The 21,462-nt window shown below is 39.9% G+C and overlaps 5 protein-coding genes across 8 annotated transcripts; 2 read left to right on the forward strand and 3 right to left on the reverse strand.

Moving 5' to 3' along the window:
- Positions 1–1,175: 1,175 nt before the first annotated feature.
- LOC125190593 (protein DETOXIFICATION 45, chloroplastic) lies at positions 1,176–5,249 on the forward strand. Of its 4 annotated transcripts, XR_007170942.1 has the most exons (14): positions 1,292–1,709; positions 1,966–2,138; positions 2,383–2,657; positions 2,740–2,875; positions 3,024–3,120; positions 3,224–3,324; positions 3,420–3,583; positions 3,671–3,742; positions 3,819–3,935; positions 4,004–4,099; positions 4,188–4,309; positions 4,410–4,467; positions 4,608–4,769; positions 4,860–5,249. XR_007170942.1 is itself a non-coding variant. In XM_048087924.1 (13 exons), exons 2-13 carry the CDS (start codon positions 1,417–1,419, stop codon positions 4,480–4,482), a joined length of 1,719 nt encoding a protein of 572 aa, XP_047943881.1. In that variant the 5' UTR covers positions 1,176–1,253; positions 1,390–1,416; the 3' UTR covers positions 4,483–4,582. The 4 variants fall into 4 exon arrangements, 3 of the variants coding, with proteins under 3 accessions (XP_047943881.1, XP_047943879.1, XP_047943880.1); XM_048087924.1 differs by lacking the exons at positions 4,608–4,769; positions 4,860–5,249 and adding an exon at positions 1,176–1,253 and having other exon boundaries at positions 1,390–1,709; positions 4,410–4,582; XM_048087923.1 differs by having other exon boundaries at positions 4,608–5,249.
- A 307-nt stretch (positions 5,250–5,556) lies between these two features.
- On the reverse strand, positions 5,557–7,889 carry LOC125187566 (isocitrate dehydrogenase [NAD] regulatory subunit 1, mitochondrial-like). The gene is made up of 4 exons (XM_048084182.1): positions 7,276–7,889; positions 6,374–6,613; positions 6,165–6,243; positions 5,557–6,012 (listed from the first exon to the last, which is right to left on the reverse strand). Exons 1-4 carry the CDS (start codon positions 7,771–7,773, stop codon positions 5,738–5,740), a joined length of 1,092 nt encoding a protein of 363 aa, XP_047940139.1. The 5' UTR covers positions 7,774–7,889; the 3' UTR covers positions 5,557–5,737.
- Positions 7,890–12,884: 4,995 nt separating this feature from the next.
- Positions 12,885–15,503, reverse strand: LOC125190194 (SEC1 family transport protein SLY1). The gene is made up of 3 exons (XM_048087417.1): positions 15,378–15,503; positions 14,959–15,300; positions 12,885–14,649 (listed from the first exon to the last, which is right to left on the reverse strand). Exons 1-3 carry the CDS (start codon positions 15,406–15,408, stop codon positions 13,151–13,153), a joined length of 1,872 nt encoding a protein of 623 aa, XP_047943374.1. The 5' UTR covers positions 15,409–15,503; the 3' UTR covers positions 12,885–13,150.
- A 728-nt stretch (positions 15,504–16,231) lies between these two features.
- LOC125187964 (metal-independent phosphoserine phosphatase) lies at positions 16,232–18,534 on the forward strand. Its single transcript, XM_048084657.1, has 6 exons — positions 16,232–16,372; positions 16,440–16,520; positions 17,062–17,190; positions 17,730–17,792; positions 17,921–18,045; positions 18,168–18,534. Exons 1-6 carry the CDS (start codon positions 16,274–16,276, stop codon positions 18,358–18,360), a joined length of 690 nt encoding a protein of 229 aa, XP_047940614.1. The 5' UTR covers positions 16,232–16,273; the 3' UTR covers positions 18,361–18,534.
- Positions 18,535–18,542: 8 nt separating this feature from the next.
- Positions 18,543–21,265, reverse strand: LOC125187963 (U-box domain-containing protein 15-like). The gene is made up of 5 exons (XM_048084656.1): positions 21,128–21,265; positions 20,530–20,874; positions 20,334–20,450; positions 19,805–20,221; positions 18,543–19,720 (listed from the first exon to the last, which is right to left on the reverse strand). Exons 2-5 carry the CDS (start codon positions 20,845–20,847, stop codon positions 18,650–18,652), a joined length of 1,923 nt encoding a protein of 640 aa, XP_047940613.1. The 5' UTR covers positions 20,848–20,874; positions 21,128–21,265; the 3' UTR covers positions 18,543–18,649.
- Positions 21,266–21,462: the final 197 nt, after the last annotated feature.

The raw sequence follows: 21,462 nt of genomic DNA on the forward strand, positions 1-21,462 counted from the left end.
TGCTTCTCCCCGTGCATCCGCATCAAATTCTCGACAATCTTTGGGAGTAGGGCTTCGAAGGTACCGCTCACCGAAAACGTTTATCACGCCCCCACACGAAATCCTTCAGACATTCCAGGGCCGTCGACTCACCGATGTGGAGGTACTCATCCCACATGTCTGCCGCGCCTCCGTAGGCCAACTGCCTGATAGCCGCCGTGCACTTTTGAATAGAGGTGTGGCCGGGTATGCCAGCCGCATCGCACCTAAAGCGGAAACACAGATATCGACGCTCTAATGCGCCAACGATGCGCATAAACAACTCCCTGCGCATTCTAAAACGCCGCCGGAACATGTTGGCGGGAAACCGCGGGTTCTCTGAAAAGTAGTCGTCGTACAGCCGCTGATGTGCAGCGGCGTGATCCCGATCAATCACTGCTCGGCGGTGGATAACCCGTGGAGGGCGAGGTATCGCCTGCTGTTCCACCATACGCATGTACCGCTCCATCTCGCGGTTCATGTAGGCATTCATAGCCTCGTTCATCCTCCGTTCGTACTCCTCGGCATCCCCACCACTACCACCACCGCTACCACCCGCGTTACTCATCGCTCGATGATGCTCTTGTACAGAAAGTTAGAGAGAGAGAAAACTCGTTAAAACAAGTGGTGCAAATGAAAATGAAACGAAAATCGCGTTTATATAGGTTTTTTTAAAAAAAAAAAAAAAAAAAAATCGGCGCTAGGCCGATCGGGCCGCCACAATGGCGGCTAGCCGATCGGCCAGCGCATCGGCAGCGCCGAGCGATCGGCCAGCCCACGCCGGTCCGCTCGCCGATTTCGCGCTGGCCGCCTCCAATGGTTCGGCTAGCCGATCGGCCAGCGCGAAAAATCAGCTAGCCGGTCGCTAGCCGACCATTGGAGATGCTCTTAGTAGTGATATTTTATGCCTCTATTTTCACGAGAAAATGTGGTTTTTTCTTTTTTTTTTCCTTTTTTTTTTAAATGTGGAGAAGATGCTGTAAGAAGTACTCAAATTAAAAGGATAGTAATATTGAGTAAGAAAAAAAAAGGTATTGATAAAAATCAAGATAGAAATTTTCATTCAAAACGAGCAAATGGTGGTGATATGGACAAAAATAGCCCATCAAAACTAATAATTGTCGGCGTGGTTTCAATTCGATATACTACCTCGGACTCAATCGAATAATTTAAGCCACATCAAAAATTTCTTGGCTTGCTAAAAAACATTTACTCCATTTTTACCGATAGCAAAGGTGAGAGAAGAATCGCCTTTTATTGTTTCATTATATTTCCATATGTCACCTCCCTTGATTTTGGAAATATCGCAAACTTGGGTTACATATGGGATTAGTTATTTTCTCATGTAGTCTCTCACTCCCTTTTTGTCAGAAGAAGATTATCGATTGCATTGTGAATATGGCGGCCGCGCAGCTCGCTGCTGGCACTGCGGTTTCCTGCGGCTTACCGAAGGAAACCAACAAATTGTATTCTCTGGCGGTAAGCTCGAAAGGGTTTCGGTGTTGGGTGGGGAAAAGAAGAAGCTTTGGTGCAAAATTGTTGCTGCCATCTCCAATTATTCGGCGGAGGGAGAGTTTTCCAAGATTGAATTGTCAGTTAAGGCCGGATTGCAATGTGGAGTCTGATGACGTGGAGGAGACTGTTGCTCTTAAACAAGAATCCCTCTCCCTAGACTCAAATGGAGGGCCTAGGTATGACCATCTTTTTGTTTGTTTAGAAAAAGATGAGATTTTGCAATGTATTTGATGCATTTGAGCTATAATTTGTGATGGAGAGGAGAATTGGTGTTGTTGATGCCATAGGAGTGCTTTCGAGATGATCTTTGTTTGCTGCTGTGTTATTTATATGAGTGTTACATGTAGTTCAGATGGCATGTCTGATGTCTGTGCCGGTGAGGTAGCTTGTCGTGCTGAATAGTCAGTTCAGATGAATTCTTGTTGTTTGCAGTGAATTGAATGGGGCTGTCTCTTCTCAAATAAGTGAGAAGAGGGAAGATCCTGCTGATAATGCTACAAGCAATGTTAGGCGCGAGCTTGTGATGTTGTCGTTACCAGCAATTGGTGGGCAGGCGATTGATCCGATTGTGCAACTGTTGGAGACTGCCTATATTGGCCGTTTGGGTAAGATGGACTAGCTTTCTTTTGGAATTTGTTTCTTTGGACTCCACCTTACTTTTTTGCTGGTTATCTATAGTTGCTCGAATTTTTCTTCATGTAACAAAGAGAAGTTTAACAAATTACTTTTGAAAAAACAGATTTCTTCTTTCCCTTTTCTTTCCTATTCGTCAAACTGTTAATGTCTTTACTCTTTTAAGGATATGATGAAAATTATCGTTTTTTCCCCTCACACATAGCTTGTCTTCAGGTGCTGTGGAGTTGGGTTCTGCTGGAGTCTCCATCTCACTCTTCAACATAATCTCGAAGCTTTTCAATATTCCCCTCCTCAGTGTTGCTACTTCTTTCGTGGCTGAAGACATTGCAAAGAATGCAAGCAAACCCTCTACCAATAATGCAGTGGAAAAGCTGCAGCTATCTTCAGTGTCGACTGCTCTGTTTTTAGCTGTTGGCATTGGCATCTTTGAAGCTACGGCACTTGTTTTGGGATCTGGACCTCTTCTCAGTTTGATGGGCATATCACCGGTAGGCTTCTTTTTCTGTTTGCCTTATTGTGAACCATTTCCGTTCATGGCAACTCCAAAGTTGCTCTTTATTGTCACTGCAGGCTTCTTCAATGCGTGCTCATGCACAGCGGTTTCTTATCCTGAGGGCCCTAGGTGCTCCTGCCTTTGTTGTTTCTTTGGCCCTTCAAGGCATTTTTCGCGGCTTCAAGGATACAACGACGCCTGTATACTGTTTAGGTAAGTTTTCGGTTTTATTAAGTTTGTTGAATTTCTGACCAAGCAATTCAATGACTCGTTTATGTTATCTAATTTACGTCTGATAAATCATACTTTGACACGGTTATGTTTCTTTTCCTGAAAAACGATGCAACTTTGGCCTGTGCAGGATTTGGAAATTTTACTGCTATACTCCTCTTTCCTCTGTTTATGTATTATTTTCAGTTAGGTGTCAACGGAGCTGCAATTTCCACCGTTATCTCTCAGTATGTGATTCACTTATGCTTCTCCTTGGATTTCATTATACTTAGATGCTAGGTTCTACTTTTTCTCAATTATTCTGTTTTAATGACCCATTCATTGTGGCAGATACATTGTCACCTTCTCAATGGCATGGTGTCTTAACAAGAGAGCGGTATTATTGCCTCCAAAGCTTGGCGAACTGCAGTTTGGTAATTATCTGAAATCGGGTAAGCTTGCTTTTCTTCTACTCCTCTTCCTTCATGTTTCTTATCGACATAGTGTATTGGAGTTTATTGGTATCTGACAAGTTTAGGGGGGTTAGGTGGTTTTCTAATTGGGAGGACTCTTGCTGTTCTTCTGACGATGACACTTGGTACATCCATGGCGGCTCGCCTGGGGCCCGTAGCTATGTCTGCACATCAAATTTGCACCCAAGTTTGGCTTGCTGTATCACTACTTACTGATGCACTTGGAGCAGCAGCTCAGGTGAACCTCTCTTTCCCTTTTCCTGCATTTTCTTTTCATGGGCTTATCTTGATTACTTCGTGAGTCACAAATTTTGGCTTTCGACAGGCCTTGGTCGCCAGTTACATATCCAAAAAAGATTATGCTAACGTGAAGGATGTCACTCAGTTCGTATTAAAGGTAACTTACAGATAATGCATTCTTTTCTGAATGAGGTTATCATTTAATTTTCTGACATTGGCTTTTTGTGTTCCAGATTGGTCTTGTTACTGGCATTTCCTTGGCTGTGATACTAGGCTTTTCTTTTAGTTCATTGGCTCCAATATTTACCAAGGATGCTGAAGTCTTGAGGATCGTTAGAACTGGTGTCCTGGTGAGTATGAGTTGGTTTTGTTTTCAATACGGATAATATTGCTAACTTGGTTTCATGTAATGATGCAGTTTGTCTGTGCCAGCCAACCTATAAATGCTCTAGCTTTTATACTTGATGGTCTCTACTATGGTGTCTCGGATTTCCGTTTCGCTGCAATCTCAATGGTAACTTTATAGGTGTTCTGTTACATGAATCGATCATCTTAGTAACACATAAAGCATTAATTTGATATGATCAAATACTCAATCGTAGATGGGGTCTGGTGCAATATCTTGTGTGGCTTTGCTATATGCTCCTAAGCTTGTTGGTCTTCCCGGTGTTTGGTTCGGTCTGACTCTCTTAATGGCACTAAGAACAGCAGCTGGATTCATCAGGTAAAGTAGACACTCATCTTGCGTCTTCTTTTGTCAATTGAACCAAGTTTGCAACACACATTGTGTTGAATTTGATTCATTTGTATATCCTTCTTTTCAGATTGTCACAACGTAGTGGCCCGTGGTGGTTCCTCCACAGCGATCTTAACAAAGTCAAGGTAGGTTTTGGCTAGTGCAGAATTTTCATTTGTGGTGGTGTAGCTTGATGAATGAACATGCAAGTGTTGTTGGCTCAAAATTTTCAATGGAATGGCTGTGGCTTTTGGTTGCAAATTTTGAAATGTTGTTAAACTTTCAGCTTGTTTGATGAGAATTCAAGAAGTGAAGGATGTTTGAGAATTCTGCAGCCCTTTGGAGCCATAGAAGAACAATCTACAGGAGCTTGTTTGGAGGGTGCAACACTGAAATTTACTACAATTTATTTAGAGATTAATCAAGTGGATGCAAATATGCAATTTAGGTTTTCTTCTTTCTTCTTATTGGTCAAAAGATCACAGTGTGTCTCAGATTTAAAATCAACAAAACTTGTCTAAGGGCATTGGCAACGCAGGCTTGCTCGCTCGTCCTGCAGAAATGACATAGCCATGAGCTGCGTTGCAGGGGGTAGCGGAATGGAACATTATCTCGTGGGGGATGGAAAGCCCACTTGCCACTTGCCACGCCCACATGTGGCCCGCACAGCCACCTAGAATGGAGTGTGCAGCCCACGTGTGGATGTTCGAGTGAGCTTCATTTCAGTCTATTAATATTAGAAGTAATTTTTATTTTTTTTATAAAATCGATTTTCCTTTTTTCTCCAACTTTCTCGTTGGCAACAGTCAAATGACTATTTTTTTTCCCCTTTTATTTTAAGTTTTTAGTTACCCCATACTTTTGTAACTACTCCGAGCAATGGTAAGAAGGTGGCGACCTCGAGCAATAAATTAGTGATTCCGGTCCACACTTGAGATGGCAAACGAAGGCGGGGTTTTATAATGTTGTGTTGAAGCATTACAGCAAAGACACGTTTTCTATGACTGCCAAAACAATTTGATGTACGTTAAAAATGTAAAAAAATATTCAGTAAAAGTTGAGTTGTAACATTTTAATTATCTATATTTTATTTTAATTATGTAAATATTTTATTTTAATTTAATATCATATCATATCAATTTAATTAGAATATACAATTTTAATCAAAAGAAATAATAATATGATTTTGGATGTTAAAGGATAGAGATCAAGTGAATAGTGGATGGGCTATCAAAGGAACACAAAAGCAAATGATAATTTCATTATTGGGATATCAAACAGCTCTACCAAATGCAAAATTTCAACTTTTGCCCTATCAATTGAGAAGATCCTCTTATCATTATTAGCCTTTAGCCTAGGAACAATGAAACTCAACTATGAAATATGTAAATCAAAAACACTATAAGAAATCTGGAGTCACTCCAGATTTGCAAGGACAGCATCCACAACCTCCTGGGTGGTACAGTTTCCTCCAAGATCTTTGGTTCGATATTTACCTTCTTCTACCACGCGCTTCACTGCAGACTCCAATCGGTCCGCAAATGAAGGAAACTGCAGGTGTCTCAGCATCATAGCCGATGAAAGAAGCAGAGCCACCGGATTAGCCTTCTTTTGTACCAGTAATTTGTCATTACCCACATTACCTGCGGAAGCACCTTGCTCAAAAATCGCATGATCAGAGCCCACATTCCCTGAAGTCACAGCCAGATTAGTCAAATGTTAAACAGCCTGGAAAGACACAATGACCCACCATAATAACATTCTCATCAGAAAAAAGTGAATTCTCAGTGAATAAAGTCCTTCGTTGGGAAAAGAGTGTCTCGAGTTTATTTACGACACATACCTCCAGGCATGAAACCAGTACCACCTGCTATACCAGCAGCTGTATTTGCAACCAGATTCCCATAAAGGTTTGGAGTTACCTGAAAAATGTAAATTTTCTCAGTAATGAGTTCAAGGCTGTATATGTTTTAAGGCCAACAGTGAAAACCCACATGCACCTCATATGGAAAGGAAAGAGGAACATAAGCAAATTACTTTCACATCACTTACCATCACATCAAATTGCTCTGGCTTGGAAACAAGCTGCATTGAGCAGTTGTCCACGATCATCTCATTGTACTGAATACTAGGATATTTGCTAGCAACTTCGCGACAAGATTCTAAAAATAGACCATCAGCAAGCTTCATGATGTTAGCTTTGTGCACAGCTGTCACTTTCTTCCGGTTGTTGAGATAGGCATACTCGAAAGCATATTTTGCAATCCGTTCTGAACAGAACTTTGTTATCACCTAGCAATGGTCACAGAGTAAGAAACAGATATACCAACTCATTAGTCATTACCTACATAGTTACCAACAATTACGCTTGCAATATATCAAGAAGCAAAATGGATGATCTAAGTTTTCCCCCAGAGCATACTACAGAAGGCTTGCTTAACTTGATCCAATTTTTAAACTACTGTATATAATAATGCACAAGGAAAATAAATATTTTGGAAAAATTCGAAAGGACAGATAAGATTAAGCTCTAAACAACATAATCCAAGCTCTGTGGTTAAATACTTTATTCAAGTCTCAAACCACAACTTCATGTCTGACATAGTTCGATTCCTCAAAAATCAACATTGATCCCAAGACTATATGATCAATTAGATGACTGCCTTTTCACATTAATCAAATTCCTACTCTGAAACTCAACCATCTAGAACATATAAGATCATCCAGTTACTCATCCTTTTTCTATTTGGAGAGTTGCAGAATATAAATAGCGGAGCTAACTACATGATCCACAAACTAAAAAATTAGGTCCTCTAATTTCACAATTATTCCATGCATTCCATTAGCTAAATGAATATAGCTTAGTCTAACACTTGCCCAAAAATTACACAATAATTCCACAGTGAAAAGGAGCACAGAGCAAACACACACACAAATGCGAGGGACATAAATACCTTAAGGCTTTCAACTACACCGGGAATAACCTCATGCTCAAGACCGGCATATTCTCCCTCGGTATTCTCCCGGATCACGACAATATCTACATTATCGTGGCGCGTGGGGAGGCCGGGCAGATTAAAGCAGTGGACGAGCGAGGCATAGAGATCGAGCTCCTTCCTCAAAATCATATTCAGCGAGCTCACTCCTCCGCCCACGGGAGTCCTCAATCCTCCTTTCAGGCACACCTTATTCTTCTTAATCGATTCGAGCACCTCCGGCGGCACGTTCTTCATGTCGCCTCGCACGTCATACCTCTCGAAATAGACAGGCGCGTGCATCGCATCCATGACCTGTTCGACCGCGTCGGTCACGAGCGGGCCGACGCCGTCTCCGGGGATGAGAGTGACGGGGCGGGGAGATCCGTCGCCGGGGCTGGGCATGTAGGTGATGGATCGCGTGGGGAATCGGGCGGAGAGGAGATTCCTGACGATCGGGAGCGTGCGGCGAGACATGGCGATGGATCCGAGATGGAGAGAGGAATTAGGGTTGGATGGTTAGTTTTTTTTCGGAAATGAGATGTGATTCAATTTCAGGTGGTGGTGGAGTTTCATGGAAAAGTGAAGTATGAATGAGCGGGTAAAACGAATAACGCATCGAAACGCAGACTATTCTCGCTTTTTGCAATCTACCCCCTAAACTTTTGTGATGTTTTGTGTTACACTTTATGTTTTAATAGAATTCGTTCATTGATAAGTTCAGTTACTTTTATAACAAATCATTTTCTATATCATTTTTCAACAATATGCAAGTGTTTGGCTATTAGAAACAACAATCGGACACAGATCCTCTGCTGTGCAATAAACACAGCATGAGGTGCTGTGGTATAAAACGCTATCAATATTGAACAAAACGCAAACTTTAAAGTTAGTTTTATTTCAAAGACTTCTGCCCACAATTAAATATTCCTACACTACAACCTTGGCCCCACCTCGTTCATTCTCTCCCATATATATTTATATATATAAAGCAGGTTTTATTTGTTCTCGGTAATTAATAAAATTTGTATTTGCATGATTAATTATTAAAAAAGAATTCGCACTATTTATATTTGCAAGAATAATAAACTGAAAATTTGGCTAAACAAATACTACTATTAACGATTCATTTTCAAACGGTATGATACTTCTTTAATCTTTACAATGACTTTTTTTAATTTATTATAATATATTGTATGCTAATATAATTATAAAGCTTATTTCAATATTTTTTGTTATTAATTATTAAAATGAATTTGCATTAATAATATTTATAGAAGAAGTGCAATATAATATATAAATGTATTTATATAAAACTGGTTTCTATTTTTTGTCATTGATTACTAAAAATGAATTTGCATTATTGATAGGAATGTGTGTAATAGTGATAAAACTAGTGAGAATCATTATAATACATAAAATATATCATCATAAAAAGAAATATTATTCATCTTTAAAGTCAATAATTAATACTCCCTTATTTAGGCAAATCTAAATCACATCACAATCAGCTTAAAATATTTAAATATAGGGAAAAGGCATTAAAAATGTAGATAATGGAACGAGGGAGGGCCATAATAGTAGTATTCAAATATTTAATTATAGGGGAAAGGCATTAAAAATGAAACAAAGTTTAACGTTTGCGTTTTATTCATTATATGTTGCGTTTTATACCACAGCACCTCATGCTGTGTTTTATTGCACAGCAGAGGATCTGTGTCCACAACAATCACATCGTTAGTGTGTTTTGCCACTTGAGCGCCGATTTTTAAGCTCTAATCTCATGCGCAGCGAGGTTCTTTATTATATTGTGTTGTTTCAAAATCTTTAGAGCATCCACAACATCGTTTATGGTGGAGGAGCCACGACACGGGGCTCGAGCGCGGGAATTTTCCCGTTGCGCGCTCACTCCCACGATGTTGGAGGGGGTGGGGGTTTGTGCACCGACATTAAAAGAGGGCATCATTGTAAGAGTTGTGGTCTAATGCAGAAAAAGAGGTAAATGAAGACATAAGAAAAATTGGCATGACGATAGGGTATTAGTCATGGATGCTCTTACAAGGAAAAATGACAAGGAAAAAATGAGTAGTGTAAGAGTGTCCTTCTTCCGTCGTCGGTGGCAAAAAGAAAATGTTTCCGCGGCTCTCGGCACCTTGCAATAGGGCGCCGCAGTCAGCGCCCCGCCCCCCCAATCCTGTTCCCGCCGCCTACCCGGCATGCCCTCGTCCACCACCCCCGCCGCAGTTCCCCTATAGTTGACGCTCTAATGTCTGCCTTATTTTTATGGCCATTCAATCAATTTATTCTATATATTACTCCCTCCGTCCACGATTTAAAGAATCTTTTTGCCATTTTTGTTTGTCCACGATTTATAGAACCATTTAGTGCATCCACAGCGATAGGGTGTCCGTCCTTGCCAGCGGCACGCCCTACCGCTGTCCACCGCTGCAAATCGTCCATTCGTGCCAGCAGCACAACGCTGCTCTTAAATAAGAGTACGTTCGTACCGCTGAGCAGGCTTATGTGGCGGGCTGCGATTGGCCAACGACATAGCCGTTGGAAATTTTGTTTTCTTTCTTTTTTCTTTTTTCAAAAATTCGAAAATAATATCAAAAATTAAAAAAAAATATATTTTTGGATTCCCAAAAAATAGAGCCGTTTATGGATGTTTTTTTGGAATTTTTGGAATTTTTTTTTAATCCCAAAATCATCTATAAATGCACACATTCATCATCCACTTTTCACATCAAATTATCTCTCATTCATATTTTCAAACTCTCTCTAAAAAAAATCAAAAATGGATTTTACCGATCTCATTTCGGTAGCGGAGCGTGAAGAACAAGAATACCGGAAACAATATCGTGCTGCCTATGAAGCCTATGTCGCCGCCAATACCCCCGCCCCTCCTCCTCGACCAACTAGATCAACTCGCCGCTACATCCGTCGTGATCGGGAGGGAGCCAATGAAAGGCTCGTTGCCGACTATTTTTCCGACCAGCCGCGATTTTCAGAAGATTACTTTCAGCGCCGTTTTCGCATATCAAAACGGTTGTTTATGCGTATTGTCAACACATTGTCCGCCCGTGTTGAATACTTTCAATCAGGTACAGACGCCAGTCGACAAAGTCTCTCGACGTGGCAAAAGTGTACTTGTGCCATCCAACAACTTGCTACTGGGCAAACGGCTGACCTCTTCGATGAGTATTTGCATGTGGGTGAGTCAACTGGAATCCTATGCCTCAAAATTTTTTGCGACGGTGTTCGTTCTGCTTTCGGCGAGGAATTCTTTCGGGAACCCACCACCGAATATTGTCAACGGTTGCTTCATCTTCACGAAACAGTCCACGGTTTTCCCGGTATGCTAGGCAGCATTGACTGCATGCATTGGAAGTGGAAGAATTGTCCAACTGCTTGGAGGGGGCAATACTTAAGCGGCCACAAAGGTGGCGGCCCAACGCTTATCCTTGAAGCGGTCGCCGACTATGTATGCATATTTCAGTGTTGCCGGATCCAACAACAACTTGAACGTGTTCTATTCTTCACCACTCTTCGATGATGTTTTGAATGGTGTAGCACCGGCGATCGACTTCACCGTCAACGAAAAGGCATACCACATGGGTTACTATCTCGCCAATGGTATAAGGTGGTCGACTTTCGTGAAGACGTTCAGCAATCCGCAAGACCCGAGACGGGTTCTTTTTGCGTAGCATCAAGAGTCTGCTCGGAAAAACGTCGAAAGAGCTTTTGAGGTCCTTCAAGGCCGATTCAACATTGTGAAGGCCCCGTCTAGGCTGTGGTACGTTAAGAATATCACCGACATCATGTACACGTGTATTATCTTGTACAACATGATTATAGCTGACGAAGTACTGATGCGGCTAACTTTTACGACTAGGATGAAGCCGAAAGCTCAACCGCGAGGTCTCCCCCACGCCGAGGTGTGCATACGACGGTGGACGAGATGATCGAAACAAGACACACAATGTGCGATACAAGAACCCACATTGAGCTACAAAAAGACCTAATCAAACACATTTGGGCGAAATTCGGCAACGAGTAGTGAGTCTTTTTAATTTTATGAATTTAATTATGTATTTTTTATTTTCTAGGATTTTAATTATGTATTTTTTATTTTCTAGGATTTTAATTATGTATTTTTATTTTTTAGTGTTTTAATTATGTCTAAACTTTATTTTTTAGGATTTAATTATGTCATTTTTATATTTTAATGTATTTTTATATTGTAGAAATGTTTTTAGTAATTGAAGTATTTAAATTGATAATAGAATGGTGGAACCCTTGAGCTTGTCCTTGCGGAAGAGCATGGATGTGGGTGTTGTGCTCTTACCTAAGGACATGGAGTAAAAGTGGATCCGGGCCCACCTCCGTACTCTTAAATAAGAGTATGGATGAGGATGCTCTTACTTTATTCCACTTTTAGTATGCGGACCTCGCGTCCTACCAACTTTTTACACTCACAATCTAATAAAAAACTAACACTTTAAATGAGTCCCACATTTCACTCACTTTCTCCTTTTACTTTTCTTACAAAGTCAACTACATAAATGATATCTGATCTTTTACTTTCGCACGTAAATGGTACTTGATCTTTATTTTATATCGTTTTTGGTACCTATTAATCACATTTTTGGTACCTGATACAATTTTCACCCCAAAATGCCCTCAAAACAAATACATTTTTCCATTTGTGTCATAAAGGATATTTTAGGCATAAACAAAAATAGTACCAAAAATGATATTATAATATTTCTCTCATTCTCCTCACTCTTTATACTATTAATATTAATCAATATTAATATAATTATTTTAATATTATAAATTAATAATTAATTTATTTATTAATAACATTCAAATATACTTAAATATAATTATAGTTATAATTGTATTTAATTATTATAATAATATTATTGTTATAATACTAAAATCTAGTAGTAATTAATAAAGAATTATTGTATAATTATTTAAATTATGAATCTTATAATGTAATATAATAATTATTATTATATTTATTATTATTCAATATAGTCTTAATAAAAATTTAAAATTGTGAATTATATTTATAATGATATAAAGAGTTGAATATTTTTGGTTGGGTGTTTCAACCCTAAAATGAATATAAAATAATTTAATAAAAATTATTCAATTGATTTAATTACTTTAAATAATTAATTCACTTAGGTGTTATATTATTGATTTATAATATGAATGCAAATAGATGTATGTATAAAATACTAAAAATAAAGAAACTTGTTCTCGTAATTTGTAGTAATTTCATTTCATTAGCAAAAGTCAAAAGTCAGTTATAAATTTGTAATGAACGAACTTTTCAGTTCAATCAACTACTATGCCTACGTCTATATACTATATCTATGTCTATATATCCATCATCCACATCCCCATCCCCTTTGCATTTACTATGCAATGATAATTGGACATTGCACGTCAGCACGAGTGATAAGACTTTTGATTCTCCTAAACAAAGTTTGGATTTATTGAAAAATAAAATACTGTCAAGGCGCTAATTAGAAATTCGATATTTGGATTTTTAAATAAAAATGAGAAGCAACTGAGAGAGAAAAAAGAGAGGAATAATTTGATACAAGACTTGAGTCCATATGCAACAAACTATGAAGAGAATTAGGTAAAAGTAAAACAACATGATAACCTAATAACAAGAATTAAGCATTGATACACAAGCTTAAACAACACAGCAGTATAGTGAAGTGTAGGCAATTTCCACAGATTCATCAATCAAGTCCAATGCATATCTTCAAGCACTATATATCCATTTAAAGAAACAACCGCTGCAAAAATGTATGGTGTTCATACACATTTACCTATTTGAGCTGCCAGCGCTAGGTGGAACACTTCCTAAACCCATTTTCCGCCCTAGCACTGCAAGCTGCTCCACAAACTCGTCTCCTGTGAGGATCTCGGTGGTCCCGTAGATGACATGCTTTGGAGGTTGCTGGCGATGAACGAGCTCTTGCAAGCTCATGTACTCCACATAATTTCCACCACCAACCATGAATGCTATAGCTTCTTTAAATGGTCCTTTCATCTGGCTGCCGCTTGAGCCCATGGATGACTTTGGGGCGCGGGGATCAAAGATCAGATACGAGTCAATGTCGGGGTTGGGTTTTCCCTCCATTAATGCATCAACTGTTCGGGTTAGAGCCAACTGATGATCATTGGACAGCAAGTTTTTCATACCAGCAGTTACAGCACCGATTGACTGCCCATAGAGTTTTTCTGCCCAATCAACAATGTTGCCCCTGCTTGCAGAATTAGCTGATGCCAGGGAGACATTCAATGATTTTATCTTCTTCACATACTGAAATGCGCTCGTATCAACCTCAGCCTCCCTAAGTGCTGTTTCCACCGCCTCAATTTCTGATGGAGGGATGGTTTCTGTTGAAATGAGAAACATGATAGCAAATCGTAACTTGTCCATCTTGTCCCCTTTGCCTTTGAGCACACCAAGAAGTTCGTTACGATCAATCCCACCTCTGACCATCATTTCGCTCTCCTTCTCTGCAAATTCATTAAGAGTCCTCCCCTTAATCTCACCCAACAATGCAGTAGCGATGTTAGTATGCTTATCAATGACTTGCTTCCTCTCAGTCAATTCAGGCAGAGAATTAACTGCATTCATGAGATGCTTTGTGTTGCCAACTAGATCTGTCCCATCAAACTGAGCTTCGTCGCCGCCTGTCCTCCTATTGACCTCTTCGACATCTTTCTTGTACTTATTCAACTGTGCATCAATTTCCTCAGCAACTCTAGGAAACTCCAGAGACCCATTTGATGTCCAAAATGGGTCAGTGCGATCCAATTCATATGATTTCATCCCACCTTTCTCTACTTTCACATTCAACCTATTTAGCCTTAAACCAAGCACATCATGAACAAGTGGCTTATACCTAAAGTCATGTTGTATAGCCACGGACAGCTCAAAATTTCTGTCAAAGAGACACAAAATCGGTCTCTGAAATGAGCTGGCAAAGTTGCCACCCTCGGTAAACAAATTGTTCTTTGCCAGCAAATGGTCACGCAATCTCTGATCCAGCAAGGATGCTACCATCTCAGCTGGGCCTCCACGAGGACACCTAATAACGGGCACAACTGCAAGGGTCGCCAAAACACAGAATAATCCTCCAACAATCTTTTCAATAATTTCCTCAATCTCTTTATCTCCAGCAGATGGATCGTTCAACTGAACATAGCAATTCTTATTGGCAAGTGAGAACAAGTTATCTTCCAGAGTCACGAATTCCAGATACTGATCATGCACCTTGGAGATCCTCTGAATCGAATCGGAATTCATTGTTCCTTAAACCGCATAAAAAGAAAGGCAAATTAAATCAGCCCTTCCGTCGAATCCAAGCCAGATCAAGCAATATGAACTAGGATTTCCATCCAACCAACTACCAAGATCACTTAATGGAAATATAAAATGAAATTAACTGGCTACATTTATCACTATAAACAGAACGAGATCAGCTGCACTTAATCAGATCAACTAATTCATAGACCTACCACATCAAAGAACAAAATTCACATTTTCCTAACATAAAATTACAAATAACCTAACAACAGTTAAAAAATGAAATCGAATAGAACTGTGAAGGAAAATAGTACCGGTTGCGAGGTCTTCAAGGAGCGGGCGGGGTATGGAGGAGGAGAAGTTAAGGTGGAAGGAGTCATAAAGCGCTCTGGATGCGTCGGCGACGATCCGCTGCACGTTCTGTGGTGTCGCCTGGAGGAAGTAGACGGCGGGGACGTCGAGGACGGGATTCCGATCCTTATCGACGAGGAAATATAGCGTGATTCCGTGCTTCCGCAAATCCTTAACGTGGATCAACGGAGAGAGTATATCCTGGCAGAATCTGTCGTAGATCAGGATCTTGTAGACCTCCTCGTTCGCCGTTCCGCCGACGGTGCCCACAGCCTGGTTCAGATTCAGCATCTTAATGATGCACTCTGCCAAAATTCAGCAAACGAGATTCAGCAAATTGAAATCGTGAATTTGAGGGCAGTTGAACGAACAGAAGATTTACCGGTTTGCTTCTGCCGGAGATTTAGCGCCATTCCTGCTGAGTAATTTTTGTGTATTTTCGCAGCTTGGACAGAGAGATCTGAATTTTGTGTCAATGTTTTTGCTTAGTCAATAAGTTGTACGTCTCCCATCGGAAGTTGTACTGTGGGTTTAGCAGGCCCATCATATACTGGGCTCAGAGCATCTTCAATAGCTTTAGGTAGCCGCTATTGGAGATGCTCTTAATCTCTCTTTCGCTACTAGGCCCGGAGAAAAATATCGAAAAAATGATATCGCTTGTATTATATTGAAAAATTATCGAATTTTCGGTATATCGTAATTTTTGACACAATACGCGATATATCGAACTTTCGATATGAATAATATCAATGTCATTACCGTATCGATATTTCGATGTGTCGTACCGAAATTCGATATATCGTATCAAAGATCAATACTTCAATATCGTATCGGAATTTAAATATATTCGATATATATTGATAATTCAAATGTATTGATTTTCAATATGATTCGGTATACCGAAAATATCGATATACTATATTTGATATAAAACAATATATCGCGATATAAGGAAATTCATATCGTTATCGTATCGAAAACTTATGATACGGTATCGATATATCGAAGCTTTCGATACGATAACGATGTAAAATTCTTTCATACCGATATTTTCAATATGATACACGACGTTATCATATGGACCGAGCCCTAGCTAAAACTGTATCTAATTATTTATTCATATTCTGGTTCTATATTCACAAAATTCTGTAACAATAAAAATATTACTGAAAAAACAAGTATTTAAGCGAAATATATATAAATAATTCAATGCTCCAAAACTGCATCCACAATAAATTCAACCAAACTCCGGCAGCAATATAGAGAGAGAGCGCGCTGATGGGGAGTGGGTACCAATCGTTTCTAAGAAACAGCTATTGGATTCTTAGGCACGGCAAAAGCATTCCAAATCAAACCGGTGTCATTGTTTCGTCTCTGGTTCGTGAATTAGTCGTGTATTTATCAAATGTTGATTCTCAATTATCTGATTATGTGTGTGTGGCAGGAAAATGGAGTTCTCGAAGACTATCAACTGGCTTCCGATGGAGTTGATCAGGCTCGTGCAGCTGGAGAATTATTCCTCAAGGCATTACATCTTCTTAATCTAACCATTCAGGAATCCTTTCCATTTTGTGTCGTTCAATTTTGTTTGATTTTGTGGTAATAATCACAAAATTATTTATTTCTATTTTGTTGCTGTAGTTGTCACTATTTTGTTGCTTCTGTCTGGCTTAATCATTATGTGATGCACTATAATGTAAAATCAAGCTAGAATATTTATGTTCTTCTCTACAACAGCATAATCTTCCTAGTAGGTGCATCACCAATGTATTGAGATGTGCTTTAGGTGTGAATCTGTAATTTGTAGGTGTATTCCTGAACAAACAACTGGCAATTTACTAACTTAGTGACATTGTCTTTAGTTTCTGGGCAGATGTTTTGATTTTGAATTCTGTCATCCTTTACTTGGCAAATTAGGGATAAAGTATCTCAGTTAACTTGAGCCTTTAGTTTGTTTTTAGCTGTGTATTAATTGGCGATAGTTATGATGTTTTGATAAGCAATGTACTCTTTCAAGAGGAATGATGGATCCTTTTCCGGTTGTAACGCCTCTATTGTCGATGCAGGAACTGAGAGAAAACAATATCGGCCTGGAAAATGTCCGCATCTGCTATTCACCATTCTCTAGGACTACTCACACAGCAAAAGTGGTTGCTTCTGTTTTAGATATTCCACTTGAACCACCACAGTGCAAGGTGAGTACTGTTTCAACTGCTGGGAGGAACCTGATCCATGTGGCATTTGCCCCTGATATCATGAGGGGAAATATTGTTGCAGAAATTCATGAAATTGAAGTGTGTTTCACATAATGTGGATATATGCTTGCTTTGTGAAGTTGTTGATTGATTTTATTTGATTCTCAAGCTTTATCTTGATAATATAGTTTAAAGGTTTGTTGTAGGAAAAAAAAAAGCCAATTTTTATGGAAACAATAGAAGAGGTTTGGCAAAATCATTTTTTAGGGTTTGAATTTGCAGAACACATGCCTCTATAGTGCTTTGCTTTCTTTGTATCTGTCTTCTTCTTTGTGGCCTTATGGTGTGAGGTTTAGCCATGTTTTTAGTTTTTACCCTTGACTGATTATTAGCTTTAGAACGTTGATCTTATGCTGAGGGTGTAACTTTGTTAGTATTCCCTTCTGGACATAGGAATTTTGTGGTAGGAATACTTGTTTCTCTTTCATATATTTTCGCCCCTAAAGGTCCTACTGTTATTCTATCTATTTGTTGTACAGGTAGTACATGATTTACGAGAACGCTTCTTTGGTTCTTCATTCGAGCTGAAGTCTCATGATAAAGTAAGAAATTGTCTTGGTCATAAATACAATTTCAGACCTGATTCCATCACTAGTGTGTTTCTCTTCCAGTGTGCATGAAGCTAATGAGTTATATGAGTTAAACGAACAACTTTTTATTTATTTTGCAGTACTCAGAAATTTGGGACTTGGACGCCAAAGATCCCTTTTTGCAGCCGGAAGGTGGAGAAAGTGTTGCAGATGTTGTCACCAGGCTCACGAGCGCATTGACACTGATTGAGTCAGAGTTCGAAGGGTATTCATCACTTTTTCTTATCTTATTGCACCTCCATAGTGGTTCTTTAAGAGTAAGAAAGTTTCTGAATACTTGTGTATCCTTGAATTGTTAACACGAGCATGGTTTTTTCTCTGTGGTAGGTGCACAGTGCTAATAGTCAGTCACGGTGATCCACTGCAGATTTTGCAGACGGTTATGAATGCAGCTAAGGAAGATGGAAGGAGCGAGGGAAATGACTTAGTCTCAAGAATAGAGGCTGTGCGACTCTCCTCTGTTCTCTCACAGCACCGGCAGTTTGCTCTTGACACCGCAGAACTCCGTAGATTAGCATAGATGATGACTTCCATCTTCCATTATTGATCTTCAAACACTCCATTTAAGAGGAATTGGATTGGAACTCATTAGCATGTCAATTTGAGAACTACTCATGTTTAAGTTAATAAAGCAATTTGCTATGAGTTGTATACATTATCAGTTATTGAAATGAAACATGAAACTTTTTCCCGAGTTTCATCTTCTTCTGAAAATAATTGTTTTGTATTCATCAATACTTCATTTTCAGCGGACACGTTTGTGTCAAAAAAACAAGGCATTTGCGACAGGATGAAACTAACAAGAACCTCTATTTTCTGGGAATGTGAGGTATGTGTTCATTCTTTTTCATCAGATGCAAAAGTGAATTTGCTTTTCTCTGTGCTCTTGTCGTTCCAGATCTTGTAATCTCTATCAAATGGTCATAAACACCGTATTGCAGCGCTGCTAGAAGACAAGATGAGTTGTGGGATCCTAACTCGAGTATCACAGCTGTGGCACATTCCTTGTTTTTTGGAGTCCCATCTCGTACTATTTCCACCAGTTTCCGCACAAAGGACAGACGTCCAATCTCGTTCCTTCCTTCAGCTTGTGAAGCGATAAGCAATAAAATTGATAGGGCTTCATCAATCATATCCAAAGTCTTGTCCTCAAGCAGATGCAGCAATGGCGGTATGATACCTGCCTTGACTGCCCTTGATCTATTACCTTGATTTAGCACCAAGCTAAAAAGTGCAGTTGCAGCATCCTTTTTCCCTCTGTTCGTCCCAGTCCGCAGGAGATCTACGAGAGGCAGGATTCCATTGGAGCAGCCGACTAGAACTTTGTTCTCTTCAAGGATCGACAAACTGAACAATGCTGCTGCGGAATTCTCCTTAGCCTCTTCTGTTCCATTTCTCAAGATTTTGATAATCGCAGGTATAGCTCCTTCTCTAGCTATAAGCCGTTTGTTCGCCTCATCCAGTGATAGGTTCAACAGAGCAGTGACGATGTGTTGCTGTGTTTCTGAATCCGCGCACGATAAGAGACAAACCAATGGAGGAATCCCACCACTATTGGCAATCAAGATCCTACTGTCTGGAGACTCTTTAGACAGCATGCGTATCCTGATAATTGCATCTCTCTGCACGTCTACATATGACGAATACAGATTCTGGATCAACGAAGATATCTCCTCAGCAAGTGGAGATGACGCTATATCAGGGTCATCACAGACTTCCTTCTTGGGCAAGTCGTAGTTGTTCTTCTCGCACCATTGTAGGATAAGATTGCGGAGGGCAAAGTTGGGAGCAACCGTCGAGTGATTCAACTTCTGCCCCGTCTTTGGGCACGTTCTGTGACCCGAATTCAGCCACTTCTGTATGCTTTCTCGTTCATATGTCTGCACAAATAGCAGCAGGAAAATGAATCCGAAATTTAAGTAAAAACATTGATATTCTTTCAAAGAAATTGAGCATGGGATTACCTGTCCAGTGGCAATTATTACAGGATCTGCCATGATTTCCAAACTGATTGGACAGAGAAATTCATGTGGTATTAATAACGATTTGCTCTTTTCTAGGCATCTAACTAATGCGGGCTCATCAAGAACACTGTTTTCATCAACTCCAGAAATCTGCTTGAATTTTTCCAGAAGCTCTACAACTTGATGAGTGGCATTCTTTCCTTTGGCCTTCACAAGCTTCTTCACAGCCACGCTTTCTGCTGCGAGCTCTGCAGCGGTGTGCAGCTCCAGCTTCTTTGCCAATCTTTCTATTATAGCATCATCTGCATTGCGCTCGTCACTTCTTGTGAAAACGACCATCATGTCCATCGCCAGCTCCATATCTTGCGTCTCTGTCCTCCTTTTGGCTCTTTTGAGTTGCATATGCATTAGCTCTACCTGAGATGAACAATATATTTTCTCCTTACACCATAGATAACATATGGAACTGTTTTCTTGAGTTCAAGCGACAAGAAAGATTCATCGCAGACGAGATGGAAAAGAGAATTACCTGCTCTTTAACCTCTTGAGAGATGCCAAGCTTCTCATAAGGTACGCCGTTGAGCGCCTGGTTAATCTTGTCGTATACTTGATGAAATCTGCTCATCACCGCCTCGCTCTCCAGGGCCTAAAAAAGCAACACAGATCAAAATCAGAGAAGAGAGAAAGAGGGATAGTAAGAGAAGAAGAGATGGAGGGGTCTTAACAAGAAAAATCTTGCTGCCGGAGTTGCAGGTCTTGAGCAACTTCTTTGAAGCCAACAACGCCTTGTTCAAATCAAGCAAGTGATCGAATGCCTCACCAGAAATGGAGGTATGGAGCTCCCTTATCTCTTCTAGCAGCGGCGTCAGCAGCTTCAACCTCCTCACCAGGTTGACACACTCTTTCCCCTGTGTTTTTCTGAAATCAGTGTATGTCCCAACTTTCTGTATCATCTCCACCATTTCTCTCACTAGCTCAACACCATTTCCACCCTCCAAGATAACGCCGTTTTTGTTCTCATTCTTGCTTCCTTCTCCCTCCATCAATATTGCCTCTCTCTCTCTCTCTCTCTAAAGAAAGAATGAATGAAGGAATATTTAGCACCAACCACTTGCTCTTGCTAGTAGAATTTCCAATGCAAAAAAGCCATGATTGTTCACTTTATTAGTGCAGGGCAGTGCTTCAAGATTTTTTGTTTCTTTATTTACTTTATTTGATTGCGGAATTTAAGGGGGAAGTTTGGGGTTATTTCTTTCTTTGTTTTTTTCGCGGGTAAAAAAAATAAATAACTACAAAAAAGGGAAGAGAAGGAGAGAAGGGTACGTAGTAAACTGGTAATGGATGGAATTGAAGGCAGTTGGGCCACGCGTTTTGGGGAGTGGACAAAGATGACGCGTCTTCACATGCACTCTCACTTCCTTGTCTCGCCCCATGTTGTTTCTTTTTTATCTTTTTTCATTTCTCCCGGTGACGAGTCACGTCGTCGTCACAAGGGTGCGTTTTGGATAAACCAACAACGAGCTCGGTTATTATAAAGAGCGGACCTACGGAGATGAGGTTCAAGCTCATGACGCTCAATTACAAGCTCAACCACTCCACTGTACCAACCAGTTAGCGTAGGCCCACATTGTTTTCTTTATCCATTTCCGATCCGATTT

Source organism: Salvia hispanica, chromosome 5 (assembly GCF_023119035.1).
Source record: "Salvia hispanica cultivar TCC Black 2014 chromosome 5, UniMelb_Shisp_WGS_1.0, whole genome shotgun sequence".
NCBI classification, from domain to species: Eukaryota; Viridiplantae; Streptophyta; class Magnoliopsida; order Lamiales; family Lamiaceae; genus Salvia; species Salvia hispanica.